The sequence below is a fragment of the Actinia tenebrosa genome, unplaced genomic scaffold (assembly GCF_029948245.1).
Source record: "Actinia tenebrosa isolate PJP-AT-01 unplaced genomic scaffold, QUT_ActTen_1.0 PGA_scaffold16__25_contigs__length_10494907, whole genome shotgun sequence".
Lineage (NCBI taxonomy): Eukaryota > Metazoa > Cnidaria > Anthozoa > Actiniaria > Actiniidae > Actinia > Actinia tenebrosa.
Window position 1 is genome coordinate 3,585,464 of NW_028292576.1, and position 14,652 is coordinate 3,600,115.

General features: G+C 38.5%; 1 protein-coding gene and 2 long non-coding RNA genes across 7 annotated transcripts in view; 2 read left to right on the forward strand and 1 right to left on the reverse strand.

The window, feature by feature from the left end:
• Nucleotides 1–19: 19 nt before the first annotated feature.
• The window catches only part of LOC116301040 (uncharacterized), a 66,212-nt gene continuing 51,579 nt past the window's right edge, over nucleotides 20–14,652 (reverse strand). The window contains exons 7-8 of the long non-coding RNA XR_016119988.1: nucleotides 11,749–11,839; nucleotides 20–290 (exon numbers count right to left, since the gene is read on the reverse strand). This is a non-coding gene — a long non-coding RNA (uncharacterized LOC116301040). The remainder of the gene's footprint in view (nucleotides 291–11,748; nucleotides 11,840–14,652) is intronic.
• LOC148910595 (uncharacterized) lies at nucleotides 243–4,108 on the forward strand. The gene is made up of 2 exons (XR_016119989.1): nucleotides 243–366; nucleotides 3,484–4,108. It is a non-coding gene; the product is annotated as an uncharacterized LOC148910595 (long non-coding RNA).
• The window catches only part of LOC116301037 (uncharacterized), a 58,412-nt gene continuing 50,570 nt past the window's right edge, over nucleotides 6,811–14,652 (forward strand). For 3 of the 5 annotated variants that reach the window (XM_089031353.1, XM_089031354.1, XM_089031355.1), the window contains exons 1-7: nucleotides 6,811–7,004; nucleotides 8,661–8,736; nucleotides 10,555–11,142; nucleotides 12,852–13,313; nucleotides 13,677–13,790; nucleotides 13,871–13,981; nucleotides 14,064–14,165. In XM_089031353.1, the coding sequence (XP_088887479.1) occupies nucleotides 8,679–8,736; nucleotides 10,555–11,142; nucleotides 12,852–13,313; nucleotides 13,677–13,790; nucleotides 13,871–13,981; nucleotides 14,064–14,165 (1,435 nt within the window). In that variant the 5' untranslated portion in view covers nucleotides 6,811–7,004; nucleotides 8,661–8,678. The remainder of the gene's footprint in view (nucleotides 7,005–8,660; nucleotides 8,737–10,554; nucleotides 11,143–12,851; nucleotides 13,314–13,676; nucleotides 13,791–13,870; nucleotides 13,982–14,063; nucleotides 14,166–14,652) is intronic. The other 2 variants (XM_089031356.1, XM_089031357.1) reach the window with 2 other exon arrangements.

Below are 14,652 nucleotides of genomic sequence, written 5' to 3' on the forward strand. Positions count from 1 at the left end.
CACTACCACCACCCCCACCACCAGCACAACCAACTCAACCAATCATAATACAGGGACATACCTCGTACGACTATAACAACTTACCCTCTGCAAATCCCTCTGCTCTCCCAGCTACCGATGGACCTTATATGACAGTAATTAATGGGCAAACCACAGTCATACCTAAGTCACAAGCTGTGCAACCGAACGACCCACTGTCCACTGCTCCTGATCTTAGTAGGGGCTGGGAGACTGGCCCAGTTCCACAGAAGACATCCTTTCCCATAGTCTTACACAAGCGGTTTCCTTACCTAAAACAAAATAGAGTTTTCAAGAGGGAGAAAATTGAAGAGGCTAAGAAGAGGAAAAGAGTCTTAGAGCTTTAATGTAAGTGGAATATTTCCTATTTTAAAATAAATATTCTAATGGACTATTTTTCTATCTATTGTTGATGAAACCCTCATTGAGACTCTGACAACTGGCCGCTAAACAGAGGTAGGTCGCTTAATGCAGGTAACGAGTAGTGCATAAACCCTCTTTGGGACTTTGACAACTGGCTGCTAAACAGAGGTAGGTCGCTTAATGGAGGTAACGAGTAGTGCATAAACCCTCTTTGGGACTTTGACAACTGGCTGCTAAACAGAGGTAGGTCGCTTAATGCAGGTAACGAGTAGTGCATAAACTCTCATTGACACTCTGACAACTGGCCGCTAAACAGAGGTAGGTCGCTTAATGCAGGTAACGAGTAGTGCATAAACCCTCTTTGGGACTTTGACAACTGGCTGCTAAATAGAGGTTGGTCGCTTAATGCAGGTAACGAGTAGTGCATAAACCCTCTTTGCGACTCTGACAACTGGCCGCTAAACAGAGGTAGGTCGCTTAATGCAGATAACGAGTAGTGCATAAACCCTCTTTGGGACTTTGACAACTGGCTGCTAAATAGAGGTTGGTCGCTTAATGCAGGTAACGAGTAGTGCATAAACCCTCTTTGGGACTTTGACAACTGGCCGCTAAACAGAGGTAGGTCGCTTAATGCAGGTAACGAGTAGTGCAAAAAACCCTCTTTGGGACTTTGACAACTGGCCGCTAAATAGAGGTAGGTCGCTTAATGCAGGTAACGAGTAGTGCATAAACCCACTTTGGGACTTTGACAACTGGCTGCTAAATAGAGGTTGATCGCTTAATAGAGGTATAAATTAGTGCAAAAACCCTCTTTGGGACTTTGACAACTGGCCGCTAAACAGAGGTAGGTCGCTTAATGCAGGTAACGAGTAGTGCATAAACCCTCTTTGGGACTTTGACAACTGGCCGCTAAATAGAGGTTGGTCGCTTAATAGAGGTATAAATTAGTGCAAAAATCCTCTTTGGGACTTTGACAACTGGTCACTAAATAGAGGTTGGTCGCTTAATAGAGGTATAAATTAGTGCAAAAACCCTCTTTGGGACTTTGACAACTGGTCACTAAATAGAGGTTGGTCGCTTAATAGAGGTATAAATTAGTGCATAAACCCTCTTTGGGACTTTGACAACTGGCTGCTAAATAGAGGTTGATCGCTTAATAGAGGTATAAATTAGTGCAAAAACCCTCTTTGGGACTTTGACAACTGGTCACTAAATAGAGGTTGGTCGCTTAATAGAGGTATAAATTAGTGCAAAAACCCTCTTTGGGACTTTGACAACTGGTCACTAAATAGAGGTTGGTCACTTAATAGAGGTATAAATTAGTGCAAAAACCCTCTTTGGGACTTTGACAACTGGTCACTAAATAGAGGTTGGTCGCTTAATAGAGGTATAAATTAGTGCAAAAACCCTCTTTGGGACTTTGACAACTGGTTACTAAATAGAGGTTGGTCACTTAATAGAGGTATAAATTAGTGCAAAAACCCTCTTTGGGACTTTGACAACTGGTCACTAAATAGAGGTTGGTCGCTTAATAGAGGTATAAATTAGTGCAAAAACCCTCTTTGGGACTTTGACAACTGGTCACTAAATAGAGGTTGGTCGCTTAATAGAGGTATAAATTAGTGCAAAAACCCTCTTTGGGACTTTGACAACTGGTCACTAAATAGAGGTTGGTCGCTTAATAGAGGTATAAATTAGTGCAAAAACCCTCTTTGGGACTTTGACAACTGTTCACTAAATAGAGGTTGGTCACTTAATAGAGGTATAAATTAGTGCAAAAACCCTCTTTGGGACTTTGACAACTGGTCACTAAATAGAGGTTGGTCGCTTAATAGAGGTATAAATTAGTGCAAAAACCCTCTTTGGGACTTTGACAACTGGTCACTAAATAGAGGTTGGTCGCTTAATAGAGGTATAAATTAGTGCAAAAACCCTCTTTGGGACTTTGACAACTGGTCACTAAATAGAGGTTGGTCGCTTAATAGAGGTATAAATTAGTGCAAAAACCCTCTTTGGGACTTTGACAACTGTTCACTAAATAGAGGTTGGTCTCTTAATAGAGGTATAAATTAGTGCAAAAACCCTCTTTGGGACTTTGACAACTGGTCACTAAATAGAGGTTGGTCGCTTAATAGAGGTATAAATTAGTGCAAAAACCCTCTTTGGGACTTTGACAACTGTTCACTAAATAGAGGTTGGTCACTTAATAGAGGTATAAATTAGTGCAAAAACCCTCTTTGGGACTTTGACAACAGGTCACTAAATAGAGGTTGGTCGCTTAATAGAGGTATAAATTAGTGCAAAAACCTTCTTTGGGACTTTGACAACTGGTCACTAAATAGAGGTTGGTCGCTTAATAGAGGTATAAATTAGTGCAAAAACCCTCTTTGGGACTTTGACAACTGGCCGCGAAATAGAGGTTGGTCGCTTAATAGAGGTATAAATTAGTGCAAAAACCCTCTTTGGGACTTTGACAACTGGTCACTAAATAGAGGTTGATCGCTTAATAGAGGTATAAATTAGTGCAAAAACCCTCTTTGGGACTTTGACAACTGGCCGCTAAATAGAGGTTGGTCGCTTAATGCAGGTAACGATTAGTGCAAAAACCCTCTTTGGGACTTTGACAACTGGCTGCTAAATAGAGGTAGGTCGCTTAATGCAGGTAACGATTAGTGCAAAAACCCTCTTTGGGACTTTGACAACTGGCCGCTAAATAGAGGTAGGTCGCTTAATGCAGGTAACGATTAGTGCAAAAACCCTCTTTGGGACTTTGACAACTGGCTGCTAAATAGAGGATGTGTGCTGACGGTCTTACGATTGTACAATCAACTCAAACGATAGTGAGTGGTGATAACTAGCAGAATACTAATGTGGACTGCGTCGGTGTTTCTGAATAAAGCAGCAGGAACTTGTGGATAAATTGAATCACTGCAAAAAGCTTTGTGGAACTGACGTTTCGGACGTTAGTCTTTCGTCGGAGTAAGTACTTACGATTCACAAAGCTTTCTACGGTGATTCAATTTATCGACAAGTTCCTGCTCTTTCAAATGATAGTGCGTTACCATCAATACCTCTAATATTATCTTATTTTATTACTTTCAGCTTTGCAGTGAAACAAGAATGCAAGTGCCGGACGCAGTGCAATAATTATAAATTCACTTTATAGAATCAAAATACTATTGGTATTGGAGATGATGTTCAAATAACGAGGAATCAATAGAGAGATATTTATGGACACAGTGGAAATTGTGGAAGACTTGATTTTTGTGCTACAATCATGTGCTTTTTTTCCATTTCAAATACTTGTGGTTATGACTTCAGGAACAACTTGGAAAGACGTATTTCCTGTCCGATCAGGCTTGTTATGGGTTTAGAAAAGAATAAAGCAACCGGAGGCCATCAAACTGGCTTATTTATGCTGTAAAGAGGACCCTGACCTATTTAGTCTACATTCTCTGTAAAAAAGAAAACGATTTCCTGAAAATTACTCATTTATAGAATCTGTTAGGGCGATTTTTGAAGGCTGCTTCCGGTACAAATACCCAACCTAAAGAAAGCTAAAGGCCTAAAGAGTAGGAGTTGTGAAGGTCGCTAAAAAAACATTTCAAACCTAGCTCTCAAACGGAAGGAGAATTTATAACTAAAGCATTAGTTTATTTGTAAATACATTATATTAAAAATAACCCGAATAAAGTAACAACGTATGTCATCAATTTTTTCAAGCAAACGTTAGAAAACTTCAGTTATTTTTTATTTTATTTTATTTATTTATCTTTTTGCTTGATTTTGTTTAAAAAATGCTAAAAGTACAAAAAAATCTCATGTGAATACGTTGAGATTTGAACCTCGACAAAAAAAAAAACACGTAACTTCGATTCAACTTTGCCATACCCCCGAGACATCCGCAGAGCTGAGGCGTCGTATGGACTTCGGACCTGACGGCGATTAAATCCTTCTGCCCTTGGGTGTACGAATTACGCAAGAAAATGTTCTAGCCGAAGCATCAGGGGAGAGACCAGCCGGCCCCCAGACCATATCGGCTAATCCCTTGCATCTCTGCCACGCACGGAATCGGTTGAAAGTATAATGTTAAAAAGTCTAGTCTATTGGGTGCATTGTTTTCACGGCTATTGTTATGCTGATTCACCTGGAACCGTGGTCCAGTGGATAAAATGTAGGTATTTGTATATACGTCTGAGTCAAGTCCGGTTGAGCGCGGTTAGTACCTGGATGGGTGACCTACTCAAGCTCTCGCTCCTTTTCTTTCTTTCTTTTTTTCTTCTAAACAGGGTATGGTTTTCAGCGATTCTACTGTGGAACAGGGTATATAAAATCGCGCTCGCTCTGGGACAGGGCATATGAAATCACGCTCTCTCCTCTCTGGAACAAGGTTTTCAGCGACCTTGCTCTGGAACAGGGTATGAATTTCAGCGATTTTACTCTGGAACAGGGTCAGGGTTCAGAGGGCTCAGCGGCACATCCCTACCCTAAACGGGCAAGAGTATTCCCCCCCCCCCCCCCCCCCCCGGGTTGTACTGCTCATATTAGAGACTTTTAGATTTACGTTCGCGGCAAACGTCAGTTGGCCAGTGAACAATTCTTTTCAATTACTTAAAAAGGTATTGTAAAAAATATCAAAGTAGTAGAAAAACAAAAGAATATTTATGTGCAGTAAGAAAGTTTGTGAAAGGTAATTAAAGTGAAATACAAGAAAGCGATGAAAACGTATACTTATCCATTCCCTCCATACTTTACAGCTTGTTACGTTCAAGTAAGTCTCATATCGCATGTACAAGGTAGCGGTAAAAATACTAGATAATAATAGATGAATTTTTATTCCTACATCGATTGAGATCATTCGTGAAAATTCCGTTGAAAGACGGTCCATATGACGTAATACCTTGAGTTGCTGTAATAATCTGGAATCGTATTTTTCGTGCAGTTAGCAGTAAAACGACTAACTGATTATGATCTAAATTTCACCTTTAGATCCTTGAATGTTTGCTGATCTCTCTCCTGGTGTCTAACCTTGTGTGACATAGTTCTGATGCGTTACTTTGGTAACGTAACTCGATGTCACGCAAATGCCACTAAAACTTAACACTGGAGATTGAAAATTTTTTTTTCATATGAAATACTTTGCGTGCAACCAAATGACTCCAAATCCCTAGAGATATGGATAACAATGAAACAGCCGCCATCTTGGTTGATCTAACAAGAGAAGTTAATCAGGAATGCTTTGTTATCGTCAACCAAGATGGCGGCCATGACCTAACGTGCTCTATTTTTAAAAACGAAAAACGTTTTTAATTCGTTCAAGCACAGTAAAATCAAATAAGATATAGCTAAAAGTAACTATTTAAATATAGTATAAAAATTATGGTTAAGCAACCAGTTTTTTTTTTCCAGTCTTTATTATTATCTTCGCCGAAATGTTTGGAAACATTTGGATGAAATTTGAAATTTTATGACTCCGATATTCAATAGGCTTTATCTAAAAATTGCAGAATAAAATGAGAGAGAGAGAGAGAGAGAGAGAGAGAGAGAGAGAGAGAGGAAAGAGTAGACAATTGAAAGGTCAAATGGTTAGTTACTCTATCAAAAATGTCATCAGAATTTCCCTGTAAATGGAGGAACTTCAAATTTAGGCAAATATGCCAAGGAAGAAATGACAGCGTTTCAATTATATGCATAAATCCCAGCCCAAAATTAACTAAATTTTACATAACTTAAAAAATTTATCAAAATTTCAATTCGTGCCAAAGGAAAACACCCCGATTTAGTTTCCAGCCATTTATAACACAAGAGCTATGTTGCTGTTGCCCCCTTTTGACAACTCAAAACACCATTTATTTTCCTGTCTTGTGATTGGCTGGGATGGTTTTCTAGTGTCAAACAGCTTGTGGTCCATTGTTTAGAATTCTAGATTGTTTAGGTAACGGTATGAAAAATTAAATACCTTGGAAATACCTTGCAAATCAGAAAACAGAAACCGTTATTAAAACGACTCCAGAAAAGAAAAAATAATCTGCGAAAAAGGGATTTGCATTTGGCGTAATATGTTAATAGTGTAACAACTTATTACTAGATTTATAAAATTGAATCAGTTTATTTACGAAAATATGACTGTGATATCATGAATGACAAGATTCGGTACTTGTACCTTTGCATTTCATTTTCGTCTCAGTGAAGACGGTTCAACATGGAAGTTAATAAATAGACTTGAGAAATATGCTTTTGCTTTTTCTCTCTTTTTTTTTTTTTTTTTGGTAGAGAATTTGTTAGATCCTTGGAGAAGCTGTTAATGCGAGAGTCAAGGGTCTAGTGAACCCTATCGTAGGACATATCTGAGTGTCATGCATGATTAATTGTACCAGCAATCCAAGGCGATAGCATTATCTCATCACATGCATTCCCGATGTGGTAATGAAAACTTAGCCAAGAAGATTCGTAATTCCCTCGGTGGCGAAGCGAAGGAAAAATACCAAAGGAACTGGGAGAATTTCTCCCTAAGTTTGACCAAACGAGAAAATTACATGAATATCGACAGATAAAAATCGTTTCTGTGCTTGTGTGAATTGACGTAACCGCCTGAGATTCCTGCAGTTTGCCCCGATCAACGGGTAAGTGTCGATAATCAATGTTTGCCCCGTCTGTCCCGGGAGAGAAGATCGTGTTTGAAGCCTCGAAAAACGACAAATAACCTGATAAAAAAAGCTAAAATTTCAAACACCGATCTCCGCTCCAGAATAGAACCTTTATCCACGAACGTCTGACAGTGACGAAGTGGACGGGAAATCCTGTCATTTTAAAGTTCAAACAAGCGCGAAATGAAATGCCAGCAAAGCTTGCCAAGAGTCCATCACAAGAAGAGGGGGGAAATCGCAAAAGGAAAAAAAATAGTATAATTTATATCTTTTAGGTCCTTTTTTCTTTTAGGTCTTTTTAGTCCTTTATGGTCTCGGATGAAATTTTTTATGCAGTTTATTAGACGGATATATTTTTAGGGATTATTTTGGAAATGTTTTGGGCAACTATTATTGCATACCAATAGTCCTATCTAATACACCAGTCAATATAGGGAGACAATCTATGATGGAAGTAAATTTTAATTTCACTTATTGCAATAGAGGCGTAACAAAAGGTTGAAAATTTAAAGTTTTTCTACCCCTTTTTTTTATTCGTTTCGTATTGTGGCTTTGCTTAGTCCATATTCTTAAGCCTTCTTGATAAAACTTTTTTGGTATCTCTTGCAGATCGAGACTTGACCTCTCATTTTCCTTATTTTTTTAAAAATCGCTGATATTAATTTTCTTCTTCGTTCATATTGCGAATATAAAGTTTGATAGAATGAGACCAAGGGATACTAGCCTTTTCTATGATAACATCTTCATCTACTCATGGATAGACAATATTTTCGGTTCGTGAAACAGCTTTCTTTGTAAATTCTACAAATTTTACTATTGATTTTCTATAGATTTTGTTTAAAAGTACAATCTTGATATATTTTAAGCCATTTTTTTTTTGTAATAAGAATATTTTACTGCGGTTAAATACAACAGATGAAATAAAGATCCAAAATTAGGTTTATCATCATCAAGGTTGATCCAGGGCTTTCCCAAGCGCCTTTGCGTACTCATTATCGTCTTCTTTGGTCTCGACTGGTTCATGTGCATCTGTGTTTTTGTAAATATACTTCAGCTACTTATGATATCAATGTCTGACTAACCTGGCAAAGGAAAGTAGCTAGTTATAAGATATGTAATGAACCCGAAAGAATTCCAAAAGCACCCTAGCATTTTGACGGGGATCTCTAACTTTCTTGAAGAATTAAGAAAATAGATAACGCTATTAACACATTATTGTGTAGCAATAATATTCCTTCAAATAACAAAACATGGTGGTATGTAGAAGAAGTTAAGTTTTAAAACAGCTTTTCCGTGCTCTTTTCCGTGCAGGATCTTTCTTAGTTAACCCCTTTTGGGTTGTTCCTTCTGCACCTTTCCACTTCTTTCTTAAGTTCTATTTGTAATTCTTTGCTTTTTCGTGTGTGGAAAAATAAAAACCTTTGAAACCTTTGATCAGTAATAAACCACGCACGAAGTGCCGAAAGCACGAAACAAATGAGTCATTGCATACCCTTTACGCTAGATCCATAGTACTTACTATTTCACGGGTATATGGTTTCCACAAAAAGGGGTTAGTCCATCTCTTTGACACGACTCCATAATATTCCAAATCTTATTCTTACTAATTTTTTTTTTTTGGTTATTTTTCAGGCTTCTTTTTTACAGAAAATGGGTGTTGGTTTTTTATTATTGCTCGTAGCGCTTGTCCCTTTTGCAAGTTCTCGAGGTGAGTGTATCGCATAATAATAATATTCTGTAATATGAATATATCTATGTTAGACGAGGATAAAGAGATCCTAAATCAGGGCTTCGTATCGGATTCATAAAAAATATCATTTACTTCCCAGGGAAGGGATGAAAGGTCACCTCTTTTGTTCTTTGACAACTCGTATTACTATACGGCACTCCCATAATGGCTGACACGTGCACGAAACGAGGTCAACCGATCACTAAAAGAAAAAAGAAATGTGTTTATAGAAGAAAAGTTAAAGAAATGTAGCTTTTGTTTGGACCTGAATTCGCGCTATCCACCTTTATTTTCAACGAGCAGCCTTCCTCAGCCTGCAAGATAACTGGGTGACCTCGTTTTCGTGCGCTCATCAGCCATTATGAGAACGATGTTTAGTTACCATCAAAATTTAAATTTTTTATTCATTTGATAAAGTTTTTGTTCTTTAAACTTAGAGTATTCGTATTCGAATTTTCGGCGCTACGGGGAAAATCTACTCAGGTGGATTATTTTCGATGTTGTTCATGTTCGAAGTCAATAAGCGTGTTATTTACCTATTGATGGGTGTTGTTTTGGTTATTGTGTGATACTGGTACTTGTCACATCATAAAATATCATCCAAACAAAAAAATACTAAGTGAAATCTAACTCGCAGAATAACATCAAATAGGCCTTTCCCGAATTAGCTTCACTGATCACGAAACAATGGTTTTAAGTCAAGGTTGAACTTGATGAATAAAAGAATCGAGTTCAGTCTCGACTTCAAACCATTGTTTCGTGGTTACCCAAGCGAATCCGGAAAAGGTCTATTTGGCATATCTGATTATTACAAATTGATTTCAAAAAGAAATAGCTTCGTTTTTATTTAAGTTTTTTGCAACGTAAATGAGCGTTGCGTGACGACCGACACTAAAAACGGATGCGAGGGAGACTATAAATGCCATGACTTTAGCAATCTCCCCTTAATTGAATTCAATTACATTTGCTTAATTTGCGAGAGTGCTGAGGGAAACTGGTAACGAGACCGCAATGAGTTATGGGATATAGACCGCCATCTTGATTCCATAAATCTAAATCACAATTCTTTGCGAAGGCTTCTCTTTGACAGTCTTCTTTTGATATTTTAAGTGGAAATGTAGGAAATTGCTGCTTATTTTGTAGTCGCATGATTATTTTATCAGGTTTATACTGGTTTTCTTAACTGACAACTTATTTACTAGTCTTAAAGTGCGTGACCTGACCTGTGACATGTGACTTTCTTTATTATTGCGTTACTATGCTATTTTACGAATAACTAACGATACACGTAACAAAACACTCTACGTGACACACTTATTGTTACAAGATGCAACGTACTACAACTGATATACTATCTACAGTGTATAACATTACAGCATGCCGACGTTACATCTAATGGCTCTGTTCTATAGTAACGCTTCGTTGCGTGACAAAGACCCCTAGTAATCCATTTTGCGTTATGTATATTGAAAAGGAAAGACACGGTTATCCAAGGTTTTAACATCGTAATTAAGCAATATTTTCCGGAAAAAATGAATATTTAGAACTAACATCAACAAAGCTAATGAATCAATGAAAACGACTAACATATTAGTTTAATATATAATTAATAATATTTTAATTTGTTTTATGCACGTGGGCCTGAGTAGTTAGCTAAACCAAAAATCGATCTAACTAGTAAATAATAAGGGGGCTTTATTAATATGCTAATCATTATTATTTACCTAATAACGCTAATTTTTACATATATTCTGCTAATTATACTAATTGAACTTTGACTGACGCGACAAATTTCAGACTTACGAACTGCAACAAGAGTTAACCGCCGAACAGCGCCAGATCCACTTCTAGTCCAACTATTCAATGACCCGACTGTGACTAGTTTAAATAAACAAACGCTTGACAATGCCGACGATGCTTCGGCTTCCGGGTCCGGCATGTGGTCGATGTCCGGAGACGGACCGAATACGCTCAACAGCGACAATGCGATTAAGACTGATACGACACATAACGCACCATCTAGTAGCGATACTGCCACTGCTGTCGAATTAGCAACCGACCAGTCGACCGCAGACGTTGGATCTGGATCTGGCTCTAGTGCTGAGCCTAGCGCCCAGACTGCTGCGCCAACGAAGACGCAGACGAAGACTGAGGACGAGACCGTAGAGACCAAAGATGACAGCATGACGCACGAAGACGAGAACGCGAAAAAATCCTCGTTTATACCTGCGGAAACGCAGACCGTGACAGACCAAGTAGAAGAGGGTGGTAATGATGTTCGTGATTCAACAGCGGCGCCCAAGGCCAAAGCTTTTGACGAGAAGAACATGTATGACGCGACTATTGTCAAGAAGGACGATGTGCCCAAACCGAACGACGTCACAGGTGAGGGGGTTGATACCTGTGTTATTTGCATGTGGTGAACGAATTGCAGTCAACTGATATGAGTTTTTCAATCTCATTAATTTCTCCTAATGCCGTGGTTAAATACTAAACCCCATGCAATCCAATTGCAATCAGCTGATATAAGGCTTTGAATCTCATTATTTTCTCCTAATGCCGTGGTTAAATACTAAATCCCATGCAATCCAATTGCAATCAGCTGATATAAGGCTTTGAATCTCATTATTTTCTCCTAATGCCGTGGTTAAATACTAAACCATAAGCAATCCTATTGCAATCAGCTGATTGGTCTTTGAATCTCATTATTTTCTCCGAATGCCGTGGTTAAAAACTGACCACCATGTGCTGTCAGCCAGGAAGAATTAAATTGAAAACTTGCAATCCGTCTGATTAATACTGCGCACGAGATAGTAAATAACGTCTAGTGAAATCAAGCACTATTGGCACACACTTCGATAATACGTACAACAGCCCTAAACACAATGCACTACATTGAACAGCCTAGAGGTTGTTTCAGGACTCGAGAATCTGGAGGCTACATAGAGCAAATGGAAATATGAAAAACCTAAGGTCATAAATATATCATACCTGTTGCTGATGAACCAATGAATACCATAGACTATAGCGCTTTACGTGTAGCAAACATCAGCTGATCGTCACATCACGCAACATTCATAACCTGCATACGAAAATAAGTATTGTGCTGTGAATAGCTGATAAAAGTATTGCAAGATTAAACACCGAATCGAAATATGCCGACTAATTGGAATAACTATTGTTCTTTACTGACTAGTCTCACATGCATGTGAAAACGCTTTTATGTTTCCACGTGAACACTAGACTAGTCAGTACAGAACAATAGGCCGTTTTCTCAAGGTTGCGTGCGCATCCAATCTTGACGGGCCACAAAACTGAAAAACGCAAATTCAGTAAAATTAAGAAGACAGTTTTATATTCAAAGAGGAGAATAATCGATGTTATGAATTCTTAGCGAAAAATGTATGATAATTCTTATTATAGGCTCCTGTTCTGGTATCGTGACCCGTCAGGTTTCTTAAATTTGAAAGAGTGTGCAACCTTGAGAAAAAGATCAATCAATTGATAGTTTAAACACTCACTGCACTTTATGTTTATCTATCATTCCCTATTCTCAACTGATATGTATTGCGCGAGCGAAAAACGAAGTCGTAATATGAGCCGTAAATGCATTGAGGAAAAAAAATGTAAAATAAAATGCGGCTTATGCATGGCGCAGTGCTGTGCATTAAGTGATGTATATGCTATATTGCAAATGGTATAACCATATGTGTTTATGCATTTATTTATTGGTAAACAACCAGTACGACAACTAAACTGCTTGAATGTCCTGGTTATCTTTGAGTTAAGTAATATGTGAACGCTATTTACGATTGCAAGTTCGCCGATATGTCACAAGAGATCGGTATGGGATAGCGAGCAGTGGTTTGAATTATCAGTGTGAAAAAACACCATATCGAAATGTTATATGCGTATAAAATGTAAGACGTAGCTAATAATATATGCAGCTAACACTTCAGTTATTCTACCCACACTCCTTTTCAAAATAGTCGCGTACTCGCGAAGCCGGTCAACGACGTTTTTTTTAAAGGACTGTATAGCCATATATGAAGCTGAAATATTTTTTGAGGAAATATTTTTATGTTTTGTTGCAGCTACAGCCAAATCAGTGATAGTACCCTCACCAGACGAACAGGGTGGTCTTGCCCCCTTGACAACAGATACCAATACACCACAGAACGACCAGCCACAGCAGTTAGACCAAGCACAACTAGTGCAACAACCACAACAAGACATGGCAGCCCAGATGGCTATGCAGCCTCAACAAGACATGCCACAACCAGCAATACAGCAACCACAGCCAGACATGTCTCAATTTGCAATGCAACCACAACAAGACGTGGCACAGGCACCACAACAGCCTGCAGCAGCACCACAGCCTTATACATCAGACCCTTCCATGCAGGGCCAGGCACAAGCTTATACTGGTCAATACCAGGACCCTTCGCAGCAGCAGGCTGCAGCTGGGGCTTACCAAGATCAGGTTCCTCCTGCCACGGATCAAGCCATGACGCAAGATCAGCAGCAGCCTTATGCTCCTGCTAATCCTTATGGAGGTATGCATGCCAACACATCTAGCTTTATCTTGTATACATCGCTTAGGAAACTTCTGGAATGTTCTAGAAAGTTCTACAAGGATTTTCTAATATGCGTCATTCCAAATATATAGGGAATAGTGCAGAGACATGGAAGGCAGGGAAAATTCTGAGCACCAGATGGGAATCGAACCCACGACCTTCCGGTCTCAGTCGCTCTAACCACTGATCTCCTGAGAACTCGAACGATGAGCCAAGATTTTATTTTAATACGTAATTTCCAATATCAATGTATTTTCTGCTCTTTCAATTGGATCTGAAAGATAATGTGGTCAACTAAGGGAAATTTGTCGCTTTACTTATACATATTTTATGATGTTCTAGATCCTTCCATGGTAGGTCAGCCAGTGGATCCACAAACAGGAATGCCAATTGCAGGAATGCAAAGCGTGCCGGTTTTCCAGGGACTTAAAGCCAAGAAGGTCACCCTCAAGGAAGGTAAAAAATTACCATCAGGGTCACCACCAATACAGATCATATCATGTTAATAACATATAAAATAATCTTTCTTAATCCAGACGAATGTGACGACATGTACGATTCATGCCCGGACATGGCTAAGAACAAATACTGCGAGAATTACGTTGATCTCATGAAGGTGCAATGCAAAAAGTCTTGTGGATTCTGCAGTAAGTACCATATTACATTTCAATATTTACATCACTTGAGAATATTCTTGTAATCCTTGTTTTTGTGTTATAATATTTGTAGAAGTTAAAGATGAAAGTTCAGCATCCGGTAGCTCGTCTGAGAGTTCTGGTTCATCATTGGCTGATTCATCGGCCTCTGGTTCTGCTATGTGGAACGACGAAGGTAACACTTTTATATCATGCATACTTTTATTATAAAGACATTAGTGTTTTACTGGGAAATACGCCACTCGTATTTCTCATACCGACTACATCCGGGACCTCTTATATTTTCCATATCCTCACTAGTGAAGATATCGATGACGTCTTTTCCAATGTTTTCAACAAGTTTTTGTTTGTGAATGTGTCTATATAATAAAAAGAAAATTATGCATCGGCTTGAAGATGTGAAGTTTATCTTCTCGTGTTGTAAAATATTTCATCACTTGAAGATAAACTTCACATCTTCGCGCCACCGTGTAATACCTGCTATATATTAACCAATCACTGCAAAGCTTATGTTATAAAGACATCTTTAGTGCTATGTAATGCTCTAGAGCAGAGAGATTCATTCTGATTCTGACTGTTGATTCATTCATTAGATAATAATTTTTCATTTCCAACCGCCTTTGCCATAAACGCGATGCATAAGCTCTCTAATGATGATATCC